Source organism: Megalobrama amblycephala, linkage group LG13 (genome assembly GCF_018812025.1).
Source record: "Megalobrama amblycephala isolate DHTTF-2021 linkage group LG13, ASM1881202v1, whole genome shotgun sequence".
Classification (NCBI taxonomy): Eukaryota; Metazoa; Chordata; class Actinopteri; order Cypriniformes; family Xenocyprididae; genus Megalobrama; species Megalobrama amblycephala.
Genome location: NC_063056.1, coordinates 34,625,869 through 34,647,183, shown reverse-complemented (window position 1 = coordinate 34,647,183; position 21,315 = coordinate 34,625,869). Strand labels below are relative to the sequence as shown.

At 38.1% G+C, this 21,315-nt stretch overlaps 1 protein-coding gene across 1 annotated transcript in view; it reads right to left on the bottom strand.

Annotated features, from left to right (window-relative positions):
- Window positions 1–415: 415 nt before the first annotated feature.
- The window catches only part of LOC125280817 (nuclear pore membrane glycoprotein 210-like), a 33,154-nt gene continuing 12,254 nt past the window's right edge, over window positions 416–21,315 (bottom strand). The window contains exons 12-39 of the mRNA XM_048211561.1: window positions 21,122–21,277; window positions 20,665–20,986; window positions 19,104–19,249; window positions 18,492–18,704; window positions 16,768–16,968; window positions 13,625–13,814; window positions 12,841–12,911; window positions 12,640–12,741; window positions 12,444–12,545; window positions 12,210–12,335; window positions 11,961–12,088; window positions 11,295–11,490; window positions 11,038–11,211; window positions 7,230–7,310; window positions 7,010–7,141; window positions 6,787–6,942; window positions 5,996–6,081; window positions 5,540–5,714; window positions 5,289–5,464; window positions 4,992–5,212; window positions 4,369–4,505; window positions 3,100–3,223; window positions 2,499–2,651; window positions 1,943–2,226; window positions 1,622–1,823; window positions 1,127–1,213; window positions 899–964; window positions 416–614 (exon numbers count right to left, since the gene is read on the bottom strand). Coding sequence (XP_048067518.1) covers window positions 523–614; window positions 899–964; window positions 1,127–1,213; window positions 1,622–1,823; window positions 1,943–2,226; window positions 2,499–2,651; window positions 3,100–3,223; window positions 4,369–4,505; window positions 4,992–5,212; window positions 5,289–5,464; window positions 5,540–5,714; window positions 5,996–6,081; window positions 6,787–6,942; window positions 7,010–7,141; window positions 7,230–7,310; window positions 11,038–11,211; window positions 11,295–11,490; window positions 11,961–12,088; window positions 12,210–12,335; window positions 12,444–12,545; window positions 12,640–12,741; window positions 12,841–12,911; window positions 13,625–13,814; window positions 16,768–16,968; window positions 18,492–18,704; window positions 19,104–19,249; window positions 20,665–20,986; window positions 21,122–21,277 — 4,299 coding nt within the window. The 3' untranslated portion in view covers window positions 416–522. The remainder of the gene's footprint in view (window positions 615–898; window positions 965–1,126; window positions 1,214–1,621; window positions 1,824–1,942; window positions 2,227–2,498; window positions 2,652–3,099; window positions 3,224–4,368; window positions 4,506–4,991; window positions 5,213–5,288; window positions 5,465–5,539; window positions 5,715–5,995; window positions 6,082–6,786; window positions 6,943–7,009; window positions 7,142–7,229; window positions 7,311–11,037; window positions 11,212–11,294; window positions 11,491–11,960; window positions 12,089–12,209; window positions 12,336–12,443; window positions 12,546–12,639; window positions 12,742–12,840; window positions 12,912–13,624; window positions 13,815–16,767; window positions 16,969–18,491; window positions 18,705–19,103; window positions 19,250–20,664; window positions 20,987–21,121; window positions 21,278–21,315) is intronic.

Genomic DNA, 21,315 nt, shown 5'->3' with positions numbered 1-21,315 from the left:
ATTAACTGTTAAGTCTCTTATGCTCACTGAGGCAAACTGGTCAAAAATGCAGTAAAAACATTTTTACTGCATTTGTGACATTCTGTGAAATTATTTCATTATTTCAATTCTTTCATTCTGTGAAATAATGTTACACTAAAATGTTTTCTCTATTTTAAAATGTTATGTATTCCTGTGATGGCAAAGCTGAAATTTCAGCATTATTACTTTATAGTCTTTGGTGTCACATGATCCTTCAAAAATCAGTTATAATTATAATACATTAAATACAATCAATTATAATACATTAAAATACACTAGTCACTTTTGATGAATGTAATGAATCCATGCTGAATAAAAATCTTATTGCCCCCAAACTTTAGTTGAAGTAAAAATAGTCTGAAATTGAGAAATGATACTCTTTAGGAACCTGAAGTAGTTTGCATGTGTTTACTGCTGAACTCCATCGATTGAACCATGACTAGCATCTGTTGTAACAAAACTTTCAAGTACATGGTTCTTCATGGGGGAAGGTGCAATAAGTTAGTTCGTATTCCAGAGCAACTGTTTTCTCTGCACGACTTTTTGTGTTGGCAGTGAAGGTGTGATCCACAGATAGAAATGTTTTGTATCTTCTGAAAGAAAGTTAGAAAACATTGATTTAAAAAAAATATGCATAACACTGAAGTGAATAACAGTCGTGTTTAAAATTAGGTGCAAGACTATTTAAAAATTACAAGGTCATTTTGCATTATATTGCATTGAAAATAAGATAAAAAAACATGCATTTAGAAAATAGATGAATAGGGTGAGTTTCCATTTCATGCTGACTTTTAACATAAAAGTTCTGAGTGCACATTTAATGTAAAGCAGGTCTATCAAATCAAATGTGAGAGGGGGTGTAAAGGGTCAAACACACCTGTATTAGTAATGGGTGTGAGGACTGCAGGTACAGTTTGTCTGAGAGACAGCATGGTATTGTACGCTGTGGAAATTGAACACATTAAGATAATATAAGAAGATCTGCAGACCCAAAGCTTCACATGCTGAGTCCGAATCACATGTCGGACAGCACTGAATCATTGGACAGCAAACATATTCGGTGTTGCACAGAATCAGAATTTAAACCTCTTGTGTGTGACTCTACCTATGAAAAGTGCAGCGGTGGTGGCCAGTACAGCAAAAAGTGCAAATATCGAAATGAACAAAAGCCCAAAATTTGTTCCAAGGTGACCTGAACATACAAAATAAAGAGCCTTGTAGTCATTACAGAAACAAAGATGCCTGTTACACTACAGTTCAAAATTTTGGGGTTTCTTGCTCACCAAGGTTGCATTTATTTGTTTAAAAATCAGTAATATTGGTGCAAATTAAAATAACTGATTTCTATTTTAATATATTTAAAAAAATGTAATTTGTGATGCAAAGCTGAATTTTCAGCATCATTACTCCAGGTTTCAGTATCATGTGACCCTTCAGAAATCATTCTAATATGCTGATTTGGTACTCAAGAAACATTTCTCATTATTATCAATGTTTAAAAAAGTTGTGCTGCTGCTTACAGAGAAACTTTTTTTACCACAAACTTTTGAATGGTAGTGTATATGTAGAATATTGTGAGAAGGTTCTGTTGCTCTCTAACCTGACTCCTGGCTGTCCATCACTCTAGTCACCATCACGACGTGTGTCTGTGGAGAGAGGTCTGTATAAAGGGTAATGTTTGCAGTAGATGAGACCTGATCCAGGAAATGTGAGACTGAATAGACTCTAACGAGGAGGAGGGTGGGGTCTTCCTCTGACCCGACTGGATCAGATAACGCAATGTCTGGGGTGTCTGACTGAACCTAATTAGATAAGAGTGAAGAAATTAAAAAGTGATTTCATTTCAAATGCATTTTAAATACAATTAATTCAGTCAGTCAAGCAGTATAACAATCTCTCCCATGATCCATCTTATTCTCACCCTCAGTGTACTGAGCATGTCTATGGTGCCAAACACTGTGATTTCAGCCACAGGCTGCTGAGAGGACAGTTTGATCTTGGTGACAGGACAATGGAACGCTGGTACATACTGGAGCCGAACGGAGGGTTGAAAAGAAGGGAGTGAGTTAGGAAGCGACAGTAGGGCAGCTGGGGCTGATTGAGTCTGCAGACAGGCAGACAGATAGATGGAGAGAGGCAGAGTGGACAGAAGATGGAGGATAGAGTCTGACTGGGGCTGCACAGAGATCTTGCAGCTGTACTGAGCTGAAACAGGACATGACAGACAGGTTAAAAATCAATCATAAAGGCTTGCATCATGGTTAAAATAATATTAATATTTACTGAAGGATGCTTTAAACAACTTTGAAAAATTGTTTATAATCCATTCTTATAAGATTAGGGAAAAAACATGAATTATCAAGCTATTTCAATTATGTTTTTTTAATTATTAAAACACCCTTGGGGTCTCTCAGATGCCAAACATAACATGAGGCTTTAAAAAAAGAGTATTTTAGGTGTTGTAAAACTCGTTTCACCTGTGTCTGTATTGTAGAAGGGTGTTGTGCGAAAGACGTCCTGCAGTATTCTTATCTCGAGGTAGGGGGCGCCAAAGTATAAAGAGCACAGCAGCTCTGCCTCAGGATGTAGTTTCTTGTCTATGGCCTCCCACTGGTCTATATTGCATTGAGCTACAATGCAGAAAGAGAGAGAAAAAGAGTCAGTCACCACCTGATATTCCATCTGCACAGACATTTATCCATGTCTCTGAAAGTGAAAATCCTGCTCAGATCCAAGATCTAGGAAGATCAAATAAAGTTGAAATAATGAAGATGCGCAAGTAAAACTTCCCACCCACTACTTGTTTTAATTGTATGTATTAAACAGTTAGAGATAATCACCACTGAGGGTCATTTCTAGTCTAATGATTAAAGGGGTATCAGTGGATCCTTCAGATGGAAATGAATTTTTGGAATATAATGTCAGTACCTCTTTAATCTCTTTAATTCTTAACGGTTTAAATATCCCTCATCATTCTTTAATAATCTTTATACAATTTGGATTAATGACATGTCAGATGTTTTTCATGACTATGAACAGTGGCCTTCCTGAATCTCATGTGGAGGTGAAAGGAGTCACCTATGTTGGCAGCAGAGGTGTTAAGATCCACACTGACTGTGTATTCTGAAGCTTCAGGCCAGTTAGTGAAGAGCCTATCAGCAGGAGGAATGATCACAGGAATGGACGCAGACTCCACTGTTACCTGCATGACACCACAAGAGTCTTTTAAATCAAAACAGACCAGCTGTGAATGTTCCAAAACTTAGTGCTCTATATCAGTGATTCTCAACCTTATTTAAAGGTGCAATATGTAAGTTTTTTTGCAGTAAAATATCCAAAAACCACTAGGCCAGTGTTATATATTTTGTTCACTTGAGTACTTACAATATCCCAAATGTTTCCAACTATTTTTAAATCGTTAGAAAATTGCAATTTTAACCAAGGCTCCGGGACGTGTGAGGAGTCGCCTGTCAATTGGGTCATACCCGTGTTATCCTCGGTTTCCGGTTTTATTTTGAAGAAACCATGGAAACACCAAAGACGCTTTAATATATTACATGTTTTAATAGGCAAGGGAACAGCTGTTTGGTTACATTTATAGACAGAAAACTAATTGTTGTTATATAGCTCAACATGTTTAGTCTTATTGTTTAAATTTAATTTTCTTGATTTTTTACCATGCTTTACCATGCCTCAGAAAAAAAACACTATTTTGTGAAGTAGCTAACATAGCATAATCAGATGCAGCTTTATTTTTAGTAACAGTAATACAGCGTTTTCTCCATCATACAATACGTTTTAAAATTAACTGCATGCCATTTATCAACACAAGCCATCCAGCTTTTAATATGATATTCTACAAATCTAGCTTACTGTAGTGTGCAAGTGTCTCACAGCAGCCGCCGAGCGAATGCACAGAGTAACGTCATAACATTTTCAACACTCTAAAATGTATCTAATATGATAAACAGAGCTGCGTTACCTCATATTCATGACCAGAAAAGCGGAAGTAGCGCCGGCGACTGTGTCATAATAAAGGTTCCGCTGCTCGTGAGGTGTGTGTTGCGCAATCGTTCCAGCGCTCCTGCTCCTGCTTCATACTACAGTAACGTTAATAATCACATCCATGAACATGATTTCTTCCTGAGTCCTATCCCGATTGTTTCCACCGGCTGTGATGTGAAGACCGCATGTCCCAAGATTCCACGCTCAAACTTGCCATCATCAAGCTACGCCTTTGTTTTGAACAGGCCCCTAGCGACCTCTAGCGGACAGAAATCCTACATACTGCACCTTTAACATGAAGGCCTTCCATTGTCTAATACAATTTTGTATTAGACTGATTACCTCTCTGAAGGTTTGCTGCCCTCCCTCTAGCCTGTAGTAAACCACTACTGTCCCAGAATTCTTTGCAAATGTCACTCCTGTCTCAGAATTCATTTGAAGGATCTGACTTGATGACACATCCCATCTCCCTCGCTTACCTTTAAAGTAGAAAAAACAAACGCAAAAATGATCTATACTCTAATGCTCAGAGTATGCATCGGTTTTTATGCGTACACAAGGGCATATGCATACAGCCAGACTTTTCTAACCATGCGTACTCTATTCGTTCAGCTCGCGTATGCACCTTCATTGTTTTGCACTTATTAGTTTGTCCACAATGTGACAAAACTGGGCTGCGCCATTGTTCATTGTTCCATGAGAAAGAACAACTTATTTGAGTACAAAAGTATTTTATCAGTTGTAACTTCTGGAGAGAAATAGCGCAGACACTGGACAAAAATGAAACTTTGCGCAAGCTATCAGTATACTTTGAAAGGATACGCGCTCAGCTGTATACACACATGAAGTGTTCACATCAAACATGCAGTATACTTAACTAGATAAGAGATAAGAACTTAGATAAAAGGGGTTTGTTTACGAAAACTACAGCTAGTGCTCTGCTTGCACGTAACCTACTGATTTACCCTGCTGGTCTGTAATGGGAGAGCTGAAACAGATGATATCTCCAGGGCGCAATAATCCTGGGGGCTCTGAGATGGCAGGCACCACAAACAGAGGGGTGTAATCGCTCAGAAATGGGTTTACAGGGTCTCCCTGCACCCTCAAAACAGTTATACCAGGTGACACCGTCTGAACCAGAAACGAATGATTGTCTTTGTCAAATATCAGTTGCACCAGGTCATCTCTGGGATAAAGAAAAAAAAGAGGTTAGACCACTACTGCAAGTACTTGGAGTCACATATGTCTATCTGTGTAATTACCTGTTAGTGGTGACCAGTGTTTGCATATTATGGGAGTGGAATTGTTGTCCCATACTGTCATAATATAGCGCTTTGATATGGATGCTCCAGCCCAGAGGGAAGGCAGGAAAGGCTCTCTCACCATCACTGTTCACGGATGACACAGTCAAAACACGTACAAACCACACTGTTGACACCTTAGGCAGGAAAAAGTTTGACATGAGGATCTAAAATTAGGGTTACCTACAGTAATTATCATGATAAACACCCACCTTCACGCTGATCAACAGTGTTTGGTTGATACCACAAATGTCCATTGCAAAAACCTCCAAAAGAGCCACGCCTGTATCAGGCCCTGTCCTCAACACCCCTTGATCGTCAACAGTAACAAGCCCTGCCCCTGAGACACACCGGCTAAGGGTGTAACGGACTGGACAGACTGTGTCTCTGAAAACACACATTTTAAAACCTGTATGATGTTACCTAGTAACCAGACCTTTGATTAAACAGCAAAATATCAGGATCAGGATCTTTAGCAAATTCTTCTGTAAAATTTAGGGAAAAAAATATGTAAATGTAATTTTGATCAGGCACTTTATTCGTCCAAGTCATTATGAGAACTGAAATGATGCGGAACAGACTTAATGGAGTGGATGCCGACATATTTTTTCAACCTGGGCAAAAAAAAAAAAAAAAAATTCTGACATGAAACAGGCATACAAACTCACTTATTGCTCTGCAGGGTGTACTGAGAAAGGGGAGACATGAGGATGGAACCTGGGGTTCCTGTTGTTAACTGCATCTCTTCAAACACCTGAGAAAAGAGGGAGAACAAAAGAAAAGATATACATTTAGAGCAAACTCAAAATTAAAAAAAAAAGCTTTTGTATATGTTGAAATTAAAGTCAGCATGAAACATAAGTTGCGATAGCGTTTTCTTCCCTATTGTGACGTATATCCAAGTAAAACGGCTTCTAAAAGAAAAAACATAGGGTGGAACTTGATTTTGTTGATCAGGAATTGATTGGTTGGTTGTGGTTTGTTATTGCTGTGATCTCATGTGAGTGACGGGTTGTTCACGCCAGTAAACTTCATCAGAGAAGTGATGTCGTTGTAAGAGGGAGAGGAAGTTCTTTTGATTAGAGATTACAAAATAACGATTTGCACGAATTAATAATTTATTATAATAAATGCTGCAACATTCCATTGACTTTGTGGTGACTTTAATCATTATTCTTCCATTAACTCAATCTTGAATATCTTATGTTTTGCTGATTGGCCTGGTTGAATCTTTTTGACTAAAATAATCTGTGATGAATTATGTATTCTGAGATTGTGTGGGTTGTAGTACATTATTATTATTTTATTTAATTAAATCTAATTACACAAACAAGCCTCTACAGTATGATTTTATAGTACAGTACAGAACACTTTTATCTCAGATGATCAAGGAAAATCTGCTTCCTCATGATGCGACTCCTGTTGTCATTGTTGTTTCTGTTGTGGAGGATGTATTTACCAGTATCTGTATCTCATCAGTGAGATGATCAGAGAGTGAAGTATTGCTGGCGTGTATCTGTTCGAGCTGCACATGCACTTTGAGGCTGGTCCTGCCTGGAGCTTCAGCCCTCACCAGCACAGAGAAACTGTGAGAGGGAGACGCACTAACGCCCACCTAAAACAGACAGCATAATAAACAAGTACTCATGCAAGTCAGTTTATACTATGTGTGCGCATCTCACCTGTGCATGCCTGGGTTTGATCTCCAGCACACACGGTTTACGCAGACTCCAGTGGAACCTGAGGCCAGACTCGACACCACCCAGAGATAGAGGGTTCTGACCGCTGTCCCTCCCCATCACGTAAACCGGCATCTAAAATGAAAGATTCATCCAAACTCCTCTTTGTACAGGCAGCAAAAAACATGGCTGCGCACAATAATAATGAGCAGGAAGGACAAACCTCTGTTCCTACAGAGAGAGTAACTAAAGGAGCCTGTATCCTCACTGCTGTCAGGTTAAACACCTCCACCTCAACTTCATCCTGATCACAGGTCACATACAGTTAAATCGCAGTTATTAGGTTTATGCGAAAGCATTGTATCTTTAAAGGTGTGTTCATACTTGGTAGGTTTGATTTGATTCAAATGAACTCTGGTGCACAAGGCGCACCTTTTCAGACTCTTGTGCGTTTTGACTAAAATATTAATGCACCACGGACCGAGGCATCTAAATAAACCAAAAGGACATGATGTCACAAGATGCAACCCTAAAAGCATACGGAAAAATCGGGAACTCTGATCGAAATCGCATACTCTCTTCGGTACACTAATTTTGAATAAGTAATTACTTCATGACCGTTAAAAAGTATGTTCTTTATAGTATGAGTGTGTGTAGCATTCACAAATCCTTTCCTGTGGCCTAATGGAATATTAGGCCACATTCAGAATCTAGTAGCTGTCACAAATATTAAAGGATTAGTCCACTTTTAAATACACTTTTCCTGATAAATTTACTCACCCCCATGTCATCCAAGATGTTCATGTCTTTCTTTCGTCAGTCGAAAAGAAATGAAGGTTTTTGAGGAAAACATTCCAGGATTATTCTCCTTACAGTGGATTACAATGGCTACCAACAGGTTGAAGGTCAAAATTACAGTTTCACTGCAGCTTCAGTGGCTTTAAACGATACCAGATGAGTAATAAGGGTCTTATCTAGCGAAACGATCGGTCATTTAAAAAAAAAATACAACCGTTTATGCTTTATAAACAAAATATCGCCTTGAACGTACTTTCCGCTTCCGCATTCTTCATAACGCTTACGCTGTATGTCCTACGCCTTCCCTATTCAAGTTACGGAAAAAAACGAAACTGGCGCCGCGTTCGTTCCGTAAGTAGAACAGGGAAGGCGTAGAACATTCAGCGTAAGCGTTATGAAGAATGCGGAAGCGGAAAGTACGTTCAAGGCGATGTTTTGTTTATAAAGCATAAACGGTTGTATTTTTTTCGAAAATGACCGATCGATTCGCTAGATAAGAGCCTTATTACTCGTCTGGTATCGTTTAAAGTCCTTGAAGCTGCACTGAAACTGTAATTTTGACCTTCAATCTATTGGTAGCCATTGAAATCCACTGTAAGTAGAAAAATCCTGGAATGTTTTCCTCAAAAACCTTCATTTCTTTTCGACTGACGAAAGAAAGACATGAACATCTTGTATGACATGGGGGTGAGTAAATTTATCAGGAAAAGTGTATTTAAAAGTGGACTAATCCTTTAAGTCGTGTTTTTCCCTAGTGTTGTTTTCATGGACTTTCAGTTTGTTTTCATTCATCACGTGTTCCTTTGTTTGATTTTCCCACCATTCATCAGTAACCATAGACACTAATCCTCATCACAGCTGCTCATCATTCAGTTCATCACCACCATGTATATAATTCCTCCCTGTTCACTCAGTGTTTGTCGGTTGATGTTTAATTAAACTATGTTGATATTTTAATCCTGTTTTCAGTCAATATGCAGTCAGGTTTGCTGCTGTGGCTCAGGAGAGCCACGATTTTTCTGTCTTCTTACCGTCACCTGCCCCTTTGATGACGAGACCCTGAAGTCATTGTTATGGATCGAGGCAAACTGCCATCATCCTACAGACCTACCAGACACCTCTGGAGTAAACTAGAGGGATGCCATCATCTGGTGTCTCAGGAGTGTCTACCCCCGTGCAGAACACAACCAGGCCCAGAGCCTGTTTCACCACCTGTGACCACTGAGGAATCGTGCGAACCTCACGCAGATGGAGAGCTACCACCCGCCGCACCGTGTCAGCCAGGGCCTGAGGACAAGTGGACAACACTGACCCTCGCCCTGGAAGAGCAGCCCGCCCAGTGAGTCTGACCAGGGGTGTGAACCCTTGACATCTGTGGCCGAGGGTATACTGGTGAAAATGAAGACTGCGGACTGGCTGATGGACTGGTATCGTCTCTCACCCTATCCCACCCCATCAATCATTCTTCATCGCTGCTCCTAGACAGCACCGTAGACTGTATGAACTCTCTTCCTGTTTCCCCTGAATCATCACCGTTTCTAAACAGCACAGAGACCTGCTTGGACTATGTACCATTACCTTTAACCCTGTCAAGTCTCCATCTGCCTTCGTCACCACCCTTCTTAGCCTGTCTGTCCTCCAGCCCCATCTCTGCTGGAAGTTTGCAGCCCTTTGCCATCTCCTGCAATACCATGCTGTGATGTCGAGCAACCACCATCAGCACCTGAGCGAGTGAATCTTGACTCCGTCCTCGGTTAATCTGGCTTCTCCTCAGACGCTTGTCGCCACGGCATAACCCAGGCTTCTGCGTGTTACATACTGTTACGCTTGTCTACCCTTTCGTTTAATTAAACTGAGATTTTGATCTTCAGTCCTTCATCATCTTGTAACAGTAGTAGGTCATCCGGGTACTTTTTACCTACACTTTTATGAAAACTCTGAATTCCCATTACAGCTCAGTACAGGCGTCAGAACAGCGTCTCCCTGCAGTAGATCTCTGTGTGTAACAGGAATTCCTGTTGCTGTTTTGACTCCTTTACACAATTTATGTGCTCTGAGTTCTCGTGTGGTAAAAATACCATCATATGTATGCACATCACGTTTTGCCTGTGTTTCAGTTGGACTTTGAGTTGGTTTTGTTCAGTTACATGTTTCATCTGTTGCCATAGTGTTTGATTTGCCCTGATGTGTAACATCTGTCTTTTTAATTATCTTGTTCAGTCCCTAATGTTCTCTGACTATATATATTACCCGGTGTTTGTTTCTGTCTTTGTCAGAGCTCATTAATGTTCACGTGGATATTGTTTCCTGCATTTTGTTTCATGTATTCTTGAAGTGTTATTTTGAGTTTGTTTTGATTAAAGAACTGCATGCGACTAGATCCTGCCCCCCCCCCCCAACCCATTACTGACACATTGAGTGCACACAGCGTTTTGTATGTTCAGTTCTGACACAAATTATATATCATAAGTGCCCCCTCCCCTTTTTTGTATCATTCGGCATTACATCAGTGTAAACACTAAGCGAACCAGGACTATATAATTTTCTTTTTTGCTCCAGACAAAAAACCAACAGAGAACCAAACTACAAGTGTGAACACACCCTTAGAAATGTGTACATTTATAGTAATATTATTTTAATACAATTTTAAATAAAATGATTGTAGTATAGAATTGAGACCACGTAAGCACATGATGTTAGTGAATGTAGAGGTTACAGCATATAATTAAGGCAGAATGGGATGAAAGCTTGGATTAGCTCCAGTAGTTAGGCCTATTAATTATTCATGCTGGGTGCCATTGCAATGGAAAATCAAATCATGCATATATGTTTGCTCTTGAGTCACCTTTATAATGATCAATTTGTGATTTAAGGGGCATTTCAAATGGAACATTTTGTTTAAAAACAAAAGACAGGGTAGTGGGATGAAAAAAAACACAAAGTCTAGAGAGACACATCTTTTTGAACATGTTTACAAAGAAAAACTATGGAAAAGCAGCACAGTGGAATTCAAAAATGCAATACGTAAGGCAGAGGAATGAAAGCGCATAAAGACGTGTTTTTAAGAAGCTGAACTTCTTTTAACTTGTTCATACTGGAATGCAAAAACCTGTTCTGTGTGAACGGACCCTACAACTACTGCTACATGATCATAAAATAATATTTATGTATGGCTTCAGATGGCAGGAAATCTATAACAAATCCTGGTTTATCAAATGTGATCTGTGTACTACCTGTACAAAGGTAAGCGGTGCTTCTGTATCTTGTGTCTGGAGAGCTCCTCTGAGTTTTACCACACCCACTGCCACGCCCCTGACGAGTCCTGACTCTGTTACCACGGCGATAGAGCTGTCACTCACAGTGAATCTGATGCTGGACTGAGGATGAGGCCCTCCCTCCCATTTCACCTGAACATCAAAAACATCTTTATACTCAAAAATGCATTTCTGTGGAAACTAACTAATGGTTTGGAGCAATCTGTCACCCCCACCTGTCGCACACTTCCAACTGCCAGAGCGAGTTTACGGGGATGCAGACTGAATGGAGGGTAAACTTGTATATTCTTGTAGGAGGAACTTATAACACGGCCATGACCGTCCACTGCAGAGAGGTGGAGACTGACCACGCCCACTGCCAGGCCTGTCACATGGAATCCCACACTGTACTCATCCACTGGCCCCGCCTCCCTGTAAGCATACAGTAAAATACAATTCAAAAGCCTTCTGCTTTTAACTATAATTTTTTATGTGAAAAAAAAAAAAAAAAAAAAAAATATATATATATATATATATATATATATATATATATAAAAGTAAATAAAAATTACTCCTACAGTAGTTATATGCTTTTTTTAATTCCATTTTAATTATATTTCCACCATTTCAAACAGAATTAGAATTCTACATCCTGTTTGCTACTTAAATTCAGTTTCAGCTATGCATTACCCGCTTGTCTCATTCCTGGCAATTTTTCCAGCACCTCAACTCCATCATATTTATTTATTTCTATTATGTATATTACATAATATTTATTAAATCAGAAGTCATAGGGCAGAATTTAGAGCTTGACAGCAAACCTTTATCTCATCATGCAAGGTTTATATGAAAATCTAAACTAGTAAAACAAGACTGATACAAAACACATGGTCTGGACTCACTCCACAGAAATGATGGATGAAGAAGGGATAAGTAGGAGGTTCATGAGCAACAGGAAATGATGAAGAAATGGCTGATTCTTTGAGTCCAGAACACGCACTCGCACTACAGCAGAATGTCTGACCTCAATCTAAAAACCATCAACATAGGAGACAAAGATTCAGTGAAGATGAGATGATAAAAAGTAATATAGTGTAGTAAAATTACAAAAAAATACTGCAAGAGATGAGGAGCATTTGTCTATATCGTACAATATTAATGAAGTCAATCTGGAAATCTGTGATGTCAGAGACAAGAATGAAGGCCACAGCAGGATCAGAGGTCAGACAGAGGTCGTGAGCCAAAACAGCTGAAGAACCAGACTGAAGTGGGGACACCTGGGATAGAAAGATTATAAGTGAACCAGTTATTTGTATAGCAAAATATCTACAAGTTAGTGCTGTACTCTCACATTGTGGTGAAATGCAGTAAGACTGTACTCCCACCTGTATTATATTTGTGTTCGTCATGTGGTTAATGCTGGCCAATTGGTTGTCTTGTAGATGGACATGAAAGTGACCTGAACCATTGATCAAGGTCAGATTTTCCTACAGAGAAGAATGGATTGACCAAGAAGTCATTAAAATACAATAAAAAGAACAAGCAAGATGAGATATGATAGAGAGGGATGAATTTGCTCACTGTGACTTTTGGATGGTTGAATAAAGTGACAGAGTCTCTGGCCCACTGTACATCATCTACCAAACGCAGATTCACACACTGAGATGCTGGAGCTGTCACCATCTTATACAGTGCACATAGTTCATATGTTACTCAGGCATACACACATAAATATGCATTACAGCATAGATAATAAACACATAAACACACTCACACACACACCTCTGGACATGTAACAGTGACATTGACAGTCACGGTTCCTGTCTGTCTGTGGGACTGAAGAACCTGCCAGGCTGTAGAACAGGCTAATTGATTAGATTACGGTCACTGGCAAATAAGAGTGTCCACAATAAAAAATAAAAATCCTTTAAAAACAAATTGGTCTAAAAACCCTGTGTCTTATAAATGTACTCATATGTTGGTTTCATATGGTATCAAACATTTATCCAGTTTTCCAGGAGGTTACACTAAATATGAATATTTGCTTAAAGAAGCCAATTTGATCTGATTTTTTATTTTAATTTTTTGTACTTTTTGTGTACATATTACCTGCATTTTCTCTTTGTATCATAATAAAGATCAAAAAATAAATATGGATGGTCATAAAAAACATTGCTAAAACAACAAAGCTGCTGGTGGCCTAATTTTTAATTTATAAATAGCTTAACAATAATACTAATAATAATAATTTAACTGCTTTTAAGAAATCTTCTAAACTAGTATGCCATCTTTTAAGAAATATTATTAAAATAGTATGCCAAAGTACTTAATAAATCTTTCTTTTAAAGAGCTATGGCATAAGGACAGCTGTATCAGTCTGACATTTTTTTTAAAATTATTTAGTCCGAATTTAAAACACACACTCATAATAGGACTGGTGTATTAATTTGATGTATGAATTCCATTCATCTATTTTTAAACAACTTAATATATTTGGACAAACAAATTTGCACAATATTGTGAGAACGAAAAAATGCCAAAATTATTCAGTGCAAAGCGAAAACACCATGTAGTTTGTAGCCTGTCTGAGTTGTTCTGTCAGCCACTGTCACTGTGGACTGGGGGCCCAGTGAGAGGAGACCAGGGTCAGAGGAGGCCCACCTCACCGAACAGGAAGTGAAATTATCAAACTGCACCCCCTTTTGGTCAAACACAGATAACTGCAATGTAGCATCCCTAGTGCTGGACACAGATAACTGTGAGAGAGAAAGAGAAGAATGACATGAAAGAATATGGTAATGTGATATTCAATTACATCAGAGTAATTCTAAGAGAATAAAGGAAGTCCAAACACTGAAAGAGATAAAGCGTGACCTCGTTAAATAAATAAAGGGTTAGTTCACCCAAAAATAAAAATAATGTCATTTATTACTCACCCTCACGTCGTTCTACACCCGTAAGACGGAACACAAATTAAGATATTTTTGATGAAATCTGATGACTCAGTGAGGCCTGCATAGACAGCAATGGTACTTCCTCTCTCAAGATCCATAAAGGTACTAAAAACATGTTTAAATCAGTTCATGTGACTACAGTGGTTCTACCTTAATATTATAAAGCGATGAGAATATTTTTTGTGTTGCCAAAAAAACTAAATAACTTTTTAACAATATCTAGTGATAGCCGGTTTCAAAACACTGCTTCTTGAAGCTTCGGAGATTTACGAATTGAATCAGTGGTTCGCAGCGTCAAAGTCACGTGATTTCAGCAGTTTGGCGGTTTCATAGGCGATCCAAATCACTTATTCGACACAAAAGATTCGTAATGCTCAGAAGCAGTGTTTTGAAATCAGCCAGCACTATATTGTTAAAAAGTCGTTATTTTGTTTTTTTGCAATACAAAAAATATTCTCATCGCTTTATAATATTAAGATAGAACCACTGTAGTCACATGAACTGATTTAAATATGTTTTTAGTACCTTTATGGATCTTGAGAGAGGAAGTACCATTGCTGTCTATGTAGGCCTCAAAAATATCTTAATTTGTGTCCCGAAGATGAACAAAGGTCTTAGGGGTGTAGAACAACATGAGGGTGAGTAATAAATTACATTATTTTCGTTTTTGCATGAACTAACCCTTTATCTCACTACAGAAGGCACGCAAGAAAAAATTCTTCAAATAGACCAGAAAATATTAAATTATTGATTTGGTGCTATATAATCACAAAAATGAAACTGGGAACTTAGTTAAAGGCGCTCTAAGCGATTTGACGCGTTTTTAGGCCCAATTTTTTTTTGTCACATACCGCAAACATCTCCTCACTATCCGCTAGCTGCCTGTCCCCTGAACACACTGTAAAAAAAACGCGGTCTCTGTAGTCGCCACAAGCTCCGAAAACTGCAATAAAAACAAACTGGTGCAGCCTGGACCACTTAACATAATAAACATGCTCCAGCCAATAACCGACAAGCAGCGTCAATACGCAAGCTACTTACATTTTAAAGGCGCTCTAAGCGATTCTGAGCGGAGTAACTTCCTGTTGACGTTCGAAGTGTTGTCAAACAAAACAGAGGCTAGCTAGACCCTCCCTCCTACTCCTCCTGGCCCTCCCCTCCGTGCTTCCTGAAACAGTCATGAAATCTTTTTTTACAGTCTATGTCATGAACGCGCATTTAAAATGTAAGTAGCTTGCGTATTGATGCTGCTTGTCGGTTATTGGCTGGAGCATGTTTATTATGTTAAGTGGTCCAGGATGCACCAGTTTGTTTTTATTGCAGTTTTCGGAGCTTGTGGCGACTACAGAGACCGCGTTTTTTTACAGTGTGTTCAGGGGACAGGCAGCTAGCGCATAGTGAGGAGATGTTTGCGGTATGTGACAAAAAAAAAATTGGGCCTAAAAACGCGTCAAATCGCTTAGAGCGCCTTTAAATGCGCGTTCATGACTGTTTCAGGAAGCACCGAGGGGAGGGCCAGGAGGAGTAGGAGGGAGGGTCTAGCTAGCCTCTGTTTTGTTTGACAACACTTCGAACGTCAACAGGAAGTTACTCCGCTCAGAATCGCTTAGAGCGCCTTTAATGCGTGAATGAATCTTTGAACAAAAGGTGGCAGAGATATCAGTCTGTGTGCAGTAGTAGTCCTTCTATGCCATCCGTCAGTTCACGACCATATCGGTCACATTATTTATTTATGTAAGATTTATGTAAGATGTTTATATGAAGATGTTATGTTTTTTTGTTTTTTGGGAAGAAAATAATACTTTTATTCAGCAGGGATGCATAAATTTGATCTAAAGTGACAGTAAAGACATTCATAATGTTACAAAAGATATTTATTTCAAATAAATGCTGTTCTTTCTATTCATCAAAGAATCCTGAAAAAATGTATGTTTAAAAAAAAAAATGTATACACACATATACTCTTTTCTTTGCCAACTTGTCAGTTAGTCCTTAATATATAACTAGGTGTCTGCACACACTTACACTCATCATGGTTTGAAGAAATGTGTGTAAATAAGTGAGCATGCAATCACTGGCATTCTGCCTGCTTGTAATTATTCTTTCCATTTTGTGTGTGTGTTTCACTTTGACTAATGATATGCTTCATTAAATGGGTAAATCTATTGCAATGTCTGCCTCTCTCTGTGTGCTGTGACCAAAAAAAGAAACATTTATGACCAAAAATTCAAGTTTTCCTCATCATTCATGGGTGCTCTTCAGTTTCAATTAGAGATACGATATGATGTTTCATTCTCAGAAATGGTTTTAGTATATTACTGAGGGTATATTGATTGCGAAGGTTTGACATTGATCAAAGACTTGGTTTCTAGAGCATCTATGTCAGGAGAGGAAAAGCCCTCACACAACCTTAACACACACACACACACACACACACTGAGGGCCCATGCATGTGGTTACTATGGAAACTGCCATAACACTTCACCCTGCATATCTCACATAATTGCATGGCAAATGAGAGCAGCGAAAAGAGGGAAGGAGAGAGACAGAGGTCTAGTGTGGGTGTAGGGGTGAAACAGAAAGAAAGAGAAACACCTGGAGGGCGAGAAAATGAAAAGATGAAACGAAAAAAGAGAGGTCTGGGCAGGTGAAGGGAAAAGAGGAAAATGAGTGAATCATAAAAGAGTTTGTGAGAGGACATAACACCAGGAGGGGCAAAAAGAGAAAGAGAGAGGATAAAGTGGGCATTACTCACCAGTCCACAGGGGTACTGAGGCTGAGTGCAGGAATAGTGATGGGAGTACAGAGGAATGGATGAAGGTGAGGATGTAGTCGATGAGAGAAGAGAGAGAGAGAGACTAGCGGGGATGCCACATGCCACCTGAACTCTGCTCTCCTCGACTGCGGGAATCTCGTTGAACGGACTTGGAGTATTACCACACCTGAAGACCAACCACTGCACACATAAACACACACATGGAAAAAAAAAACATGACTACATGACTGCAAGGCTACAGCGCTTCACCACTCAAAGAATAAAGAACTTATGCAGCAGAGAAATTTCTAATTTAGAATTATTTTGTTATTCTTTCATACGAAGAATACAGCTCAATTGGTTTTATTTTTGGCATACAAACCCAAATATATTATATATATTTATTATATATATATATATATTCCTGTGGTATTCCTGTGGTGGCAAAGCTGAATTTTCAGCATCATTACTCCAGTCTTCCGTGTCACATGATCCTTCAGAAATCATTCTAATATGATGATTTGGTGCTTAAGAAATATTTCTTATTATTATCTACAGTACAGTCCAAAAGTTTGGAACCACTAAGATTTTTGATGTTTTTAAAAGAAGTTTCGTCTGCTCACCAAGGCTACATTTATTTAATTAAAAATACAGTAAAAAACAGTAATATTGTGAAATATTATTACTATTTAAAATAACTGTGTCCTATTTAAATATATTTGACAAAGTAATTTATTCCTGTGATGCAAAGCTGAATTTTCAGCATCGTTACTCCAGTCTTCAGTGTCACATGATCCTTCAGAAATCATTCTAATATGCTGATTTGCTGCTCAATAAACATTTATGATTATTTTCAATGTTGAAAACAGTTGTGTACTTTTTTTTTCAGGATTCCTTGATGAATAGAAAGTTCAAAAGAACAGCATTTATCTGAAATACAAAGCTTCTGTAGCATTATACACTACCGTTCAAAAGTTTGGGGTCAGTAAGAATTTTTATTTTTATTTTTTTGAAAAGAAATTAAAGAAATGAATACTTTTATTCAGCAAGTATGCATTAAATCAATCAAAAGTGGCAGTAAAGACATTTATAATGTTACAAAAGATTAGATTTCAGATAAACACTGTTCTTTTGAACTTTCTATTCATCAAATAATCCTGAAAAAAAATATTGTACACAAATATTTTGTACAATTGTACACATTAAATGTTTCTTGAGCAGCAAATCAGCATATTAGAATGATTTCTGAAGGATCATGTGACGCTGAAGACTGGAGTAATGATGCTGAAAATTCAGCTTTGCCATCACAGGAATAAATTACTTTAATTTTTTACTTTAGTTATTTTAAATTGTAATAATATTTCACAATATTACTGTTTTTTACTGTATTTTTAATTAAATAAATGTAGCCTTGGTGAGCAGACGAAACTTCTTTTAAAAACATTAAAAATCTTAGTGGTTCCAAACTTTTGGACTGTACTGTATGTAAAAAAATGGTTGTGCTGCTTAATATTTTATGTGAAAAGCATTTTTTTTTAACATTGTAAAAGTCTCTACTGTCAATTTTGATCAACTTCATGCATCTTTGCTGAAAGTACTGATTTCATTAAAAAAAACTTACCCCATAGTGTATTTAATAACTATAATGGGAAAAAAACAGTATTTAGTGTACATATGCAGTACATATGAGTGATAGTTGAGTGCAGTTGAGGACATTTCCCAACCTGTTTTCCCACGGCGGTGCACACGACCTGATACGCATGTCGAGGTGTCCTTGCTTTGGTTGGACTCAGTGCCTCCACGGTAACACTCCCTGTTGGATGCACCTCAATGTCACTATAGAAATGGAAGGGGGCCAGGGGCCAGGGCTGAGGCCCCCCCTCAAATATAACCACACGAGATGAGCCCACCGAGAGAAGAACCTCAGAAGCAAGTGACTGAGCGAAAGAAGGAGAGAACAATGTCACTGAGAGGCTAAGTGGAATCCAAAGCTGACGATAATGTCCTTGTTAAAGCTATTGTTGTCTTTCATTAGTGTTTGACTGACAAAAGCAAAGCACTGATCCATCACAATGTCCTGTTAAACTCTCATGGGTGTACTTGGCAGCGTTTGCCCTGGACCAGAGAGCTCCACTGCTCTCTATGTCCCTGACATGCTACAGAGTCATACATCAGTGATCAGGAGCACTCAGTTTCACATTAATCTTCTGCTACATCCAAACAGTTCATTATCTTAATAAATAGCCACCATAGGGCTGATAAATCACCCTTTATACAGACATGACACTTACCACAAATCATACGAGCACACACACACACACACGCACACAGCTTACTTTAAGAGGGCTGTAGGCCACCAGTGATGTCGTCTCACTGATGTTGCATGCCTCTGTTACTACTGTGATGGTAACAACAGTGTGTCCCTGTGAAAGAGCCTCCATACGGACCCCTCCACAGAATTCAGCACCTGGAGACAAAGATCCTAAGAGAGAGAGAGAGAGAGAGAGAGAAATGTAGAAACTGATAAGGAATATTTATGTGATGTTCTTGCTGGTTTCAATCAGGTAGATACATTAATAGGTTAGGGAAAACCACCATGACTAATATGGCATGTCCATACTGAATGTGTACACAGCATATTTTATTTCATTTCATTAAATATTGAGTTCATTAGATCCAACAAATTTTACAGTGAATACAGAAAAGAATTGTTTTAAAATAAATCAAAATAATTTTGGTTTGCTTTTGAGATTGAATGTAACATCTCGGGAAGCTAAATCTAAATTTTGGTCTTATTTCTAGTATTCAAGTATATCTAAATATAGCTTTAAATATTACAAATTGTTTTTGTTATATCATCATTTTTTTATGAAAATGGGGTAAGAATAATATTTTTTTTTCCTTTTTGTTAATTGAAATAAAATAAAATAAAATATAAATATTAGACTTAAATCTCAACTTTTAAACCTAATCGAAATTTAGAAATGTTGCCTTGGAAACTAAAATAAAATAAGTTTAGCTTTGAGTGCTAAAATTACAAAAACTAAAACTGAAATAAAAATAAATTAAATCTAAATAAATAGAAATATTAAAAAAAGAGAAAAATTGCTAAAATTAAAATGAAAAGTGAACATAAAAATAAAAGCTAGCTTAAAATATTAATAAATACTATAATAGTATATAAATAATTCTAAAGTAACACTGTTTTACATATATTTTTGTAGACATCTCATAAATAAATTATTTAATTTATACGGTAGTGGAATTAGTTGCTCCAACTATGCTAATGACTGAAAGCAAATGACTAATAATAAAAAACAAAAAACAAAAAAAAAAGCTATTAAGAACAAATCTAAACTGTGATGCTACTGGTAGTTGTTATTCTGGTGGAACAAATGCAATCTCTGTTGTGAAAATAAGCTAAAGTTTTACTCTAAGCATGTTTGCCTTGATTCACATTTCCACAATCCAAGTATTGGCTTCACGTGCTGGACAGCTGTGCATGTTATCAGTACATAAATCCTCTGTCAAACACAAAGATGCATACACTCCATCAACTTGATGTTTACGGGCTAATGTACTAACCGGATTACACGGAGAGAGCACGTATTGATTTTCCTAGTGCTTTAAATTAAACCAAGAGAAATGAACTAATTAATCCTATTTTAATTTGTGCGTGCAGTGGAGAGGAAGTCCTAAATAGGGAGGGGGTCTCTGTGTGTGACTGGGAGTATATCACTTATTCTTATATGTTCGATATGCCCCTAGGTAAACAATTAGAGCAGGCGGGTGAATGAAAGGGCCATCAGAGCAAGACAATATTGAAGGAATCAGTGGAGTGTGAATGGATGAACTATGTAAAATTGTAGAGATGGAGAGGGGGCGAAGATGCTGCACCTGATATGCATGTAAAGATGCCGGAAGGTTCAGTGTGGACATGTAGAGAGAGCTGAGAGCAGTCTGTGACTGCCACAAGATCCTCCAGTCGAGACTCTCCACACTGAGGATTGTGTGTATTGGAGAAGAAGTTTGCCTGAGAATTTGTACTGGTGTTCCTGTGAGTGTATGAATGTGCATCAAATACATAATGTGTCTGAGAGCAAGTGTTTGGTGGGTCCGGAATGCCCCAAAGAGTGAAGGGAATGTCTATCCTGTCCCCTATGCGACAATCGCCCCTCTGAGGAATCAGCTGCAACCGGCCAGGCCTCACAACCATCACCTATGCACACATAACGAGAAACACTGATGCATGAGTGTATATATATATATATATATATATATATATATATATATATATATATATATATATATATATATATATATATATATATTTGTGTGCATGTGCAAATTTTACCTTCCCGACTACTTTATGTAGGATGTTTTTGGAATCTGAAACCAGAATTTCAGCCTGGCCCCTCCTCTTTCCTGCTAGGACCACCCCTTTAACTGTAACTGTGGCAATTTCACTATCAGACACTTCCCATTTCACAGAGCCACTTCCTCCCTCCACCTGGAAACACACAGTCAATAATAGCAAACAGTCACTAT